The sequence below is a fragment of the Lepidothrix coronata genome, unplaced genomic scaffold (genome assembly GCF_001604755.1).
Source record: "Lepidothrix coronata isolate B3197 unplaced genomic scaffold, Lepidothrix_coronata-1.0 Scaffold367, whole genome shotgun sequence".
Classification (NCBI taxonomy): Eukaryota; Metazoa; Chordata; class Aves; order Passeriformes; family Pipridae; genus Lepidothrix; species Lepidothrix coronata.
This window is the reverse complement of record NW_016690547.1, coordinates 210,852-213,542: the sequence shown is the minus strand read 5'-3', so window position 1 is coordinate 213,542 and position 2,691 is coordinate 210,852. Positions and strand designations below refer to the sequence as shown.

Here is a 2,691-nt window from a genome sequence, read left to right as displayed (position 1 = left end):
TTCCCGTGGCCCCTCGGTGCTGGGGGGTCCCTTCCGGGGGTCTCTGTGCCGTGGGAGGGGGGTTGTGCTGCCCAGGGATTGTGTAAATCCGATTTGTCCCGGGCGGGGAGGGGGGATCGGCCCCGGCTGATCCCTGGGGCACAGTGGGGACCTCGGGGATGGGGGGGCTGCCGGGCTCAGGAGGTGCCTGTCCTGCTGTGCCCGACCCCATGAGCAATGGCCTTGTGGGGGGGCTCGTGATGCCCTGATCCTGCAGCTGCAGGGCTGTACAAACATGGAATTTCCTGAGCTGGGAGGGATCCTCGAGGATCCTCCAGTCCAACCTTCACCCCTGCCCAGGACACCCCAACACTCCCCCCTGTCCCTCAGAGTGTTGTCCAGTGCTGGAGCTGGACAACAGCTCTGGAGCTCTGGCAGCCTTGGGGCCGTGCCCACTGCCCTGGGGAGCCTGGTCAGTGCCCAACCACGCTCTGGGGGAAGAACTTTTCCCTGAGATCCATCCCAACCCTCCCTGGCGCTGGATATGGACAGTGCTGTCCGTGCAGGTGCTGGGAGCAGGGAAGTGCAGCAGGGTGAGGGTGGGCTGTGGCTGTTTGGGATGTGCTGGAGGAGCTGCAGCTCCCGGCAGTGGCCTCACAACGTCAGCTGTGCCCCGTGCTCCGAGCCAGGGAACGGTCTGGATGGATCCCGCGGGAAAGGGCTCACGTGTCCTTCAGCCAGATCAGTCTGGAGGGCTGCAGGGACATCCCACTGCCTGCAGGTCCCTCTGCCCCTGCTCCGTGTTAGCTGTGAGTCTTGGGGTTCCTGTGTCCCCACAATGGGATTTTCTTTGGCTGCCCATCTGTGCTGCCCATCCTGGGGCTGTGTGGGGTCAGCCAGGGTGTGAGGGGCTGATCTGTGTGTCCATCCCTGTTTGTGTGGGTCCCCCAGGGTGTGAGGGGCTCATCAGTGCGTCCATCCCTGCCCTGGGATATGTGAGGGGCTTGATCCCTGTGTCCATCCACGCCCCTGTGGGACTGGACAGAATCCCAGAGTCACTGAGGTTGGAAAAGCCCTCCCAGGCTGTGGAGGCCAATCCCCACGTTGTCACCCAGAGCAGGAGGACAGAGAATCCCCATCAAGCGTTTGTTTGTTTGTTCTCAGGTTCCCCAAGATGCTGCAGATCCCGCTGCCCCTGGACCGGGATGGGATCCTGTTCCGGCTGCGTTTCACCACGCTGGCCCTGGGCACTGTGTTCTGCCCCCTCTTTGGGTTCCTCTTCTGTGTGATCTGGTCCCTGCTCTTCCATTTCCGTGAGACAACGGCGACCCACTGTGGGGTGAGAGATTCCCATCAGAAAAACCCAGATTCCTCTGGGGCTGGGGCACCCAGAGGGGAGACAGAGCTCCTGTGTCCTCCTGGGCTTCCCTCTCCTCCTGGGCTCCTCCCTTTCCTTCCCTCCTCCTGGGCTGCTCTTCCCGTCTCTGTCCTGGGCTCCCCCATCTCTCCCTCCCCTCCTGGGCTCCTTTCCTCCTCCTGGGTTTTCCCACCAGCAATGTTGCAGAACCCAGAACAAGCCACTTTATTCCACTGTCCTTATGATCCCTGGGACTGGGTTTGCCTTTGTGATGGGACCAAGGGAAGTACAGACTGGTCAGGCTGGTGTCTGTGCTGGGCTCGTTGGGGTGATTGTGGTGATGAAAACGGTGGGGAAGCTGCAGGGAAGTCCATTGTCCTGTAGAAGGGCTGGTCCAGAACTGCTGCCCCCCAGATGTACTGGAGTTCAGAGGAGTCACAGGCTCGTGCCTGGGGAGGGATAGCCTGGAGTTCCAAATGGGATGAGGTTGGGTTCCTCCCCAGAGCTTTCAAGCTGCTGGATGAGCAGCTGGATCTGAGCTGGGAACCGAGGGCAGGAGTCACCTCACTCCAGCAGAACTTTAGCAGGGCCTGTTGCAATAGGACAACGGGGAGTGGCTTCCCATGGAGACAGGGCAGGGTTAGATGACATATGGAGAAAGAATTCTTCCCTGTGAGGGTGGGGAGGCCCTGGCCCAGGTTGCCCAGAGAAGCTGTGGCTGCCCCTGGATCCCTGGAAGTGTCCAAGGCCAGGTTGGACGGGGCTTGGAGCAACCTGGGCTGGTGGAAGGTGTCCCTGCCCGTGGCAGGGGGTGGGCACTGGATGGGCTTTAAGGTCCCTCCCACCCAAACCTTCTGGGATTCTGTGAAAGATCAAAGGTGTAAAGCCGAGACCCCCTGGGAGGCCCCCCCAGCACCCAGGACTGTCCCAGCAGGACTGGGGCCCTCCTGGCCCTGCGGGGTGACATTCCCTGGCTTCGGAAACAGGAATAAACTTATTTAGGACTGAAAAGAGGCCGTTTTAGCCCCTGGGAGAGCTCGTGCCCCCCGCCCGTGCGCCCCCAGCCGCTGTCTCCGCGCAGGTGCCCAACTACCTGCCGTCCATCAGCGCGGCCATCGGGGGCGAGACCCCCCAGCGCTACGTGTGGCGCCTGTGCATCGGCCTGCACTCGGCCCCCCGCTTCCTCGTGGCCGTGGCCTACTGGAACCACTACCAGAGCTGCCACTGCTCCCACCCCCGCTACCTGCGCCTGTGCCACTGCACCCTGCTGCTCAACCTGCTGGAGAACGTCGCCCTGCTCATCCTCACCTACGTGTCCTCCTCCGAGAACTATGGTACGTGTGGCGTCTGCCCGG

General features: G+C 62.2%; 1 protein-coding gene across 1 annotated transcript in view; it reads left to right on the top strand.

The window, feature by feature from the left end:
- Positions 1-755: 755 nt before the first annotated feature.
- The window catches only part of PGAP2 (post-GPI attachment to proteins 2), a 17,293-nt gene continuing 15,357 nt past the window's right edge, over positions 756-2,691 (top strand). Inside the window, exons 1-3 of the mRNA XM_017838887.1 lie at positions 756-788; positions 1,144-1,318; positions 2,418-2,670. Coding sequence (XP_017694376.1) covers positions 1,154-1,318; positions 2,418-2,670 — 418 coding nt within the window. The 5' untranslated portion in view covers positions 756-788; positions 1,144-1,153. The remainder of the gene's footprint in view (positions 789-1,143; positions 1,319-2,417; positions 2,671-2,691) is intronic.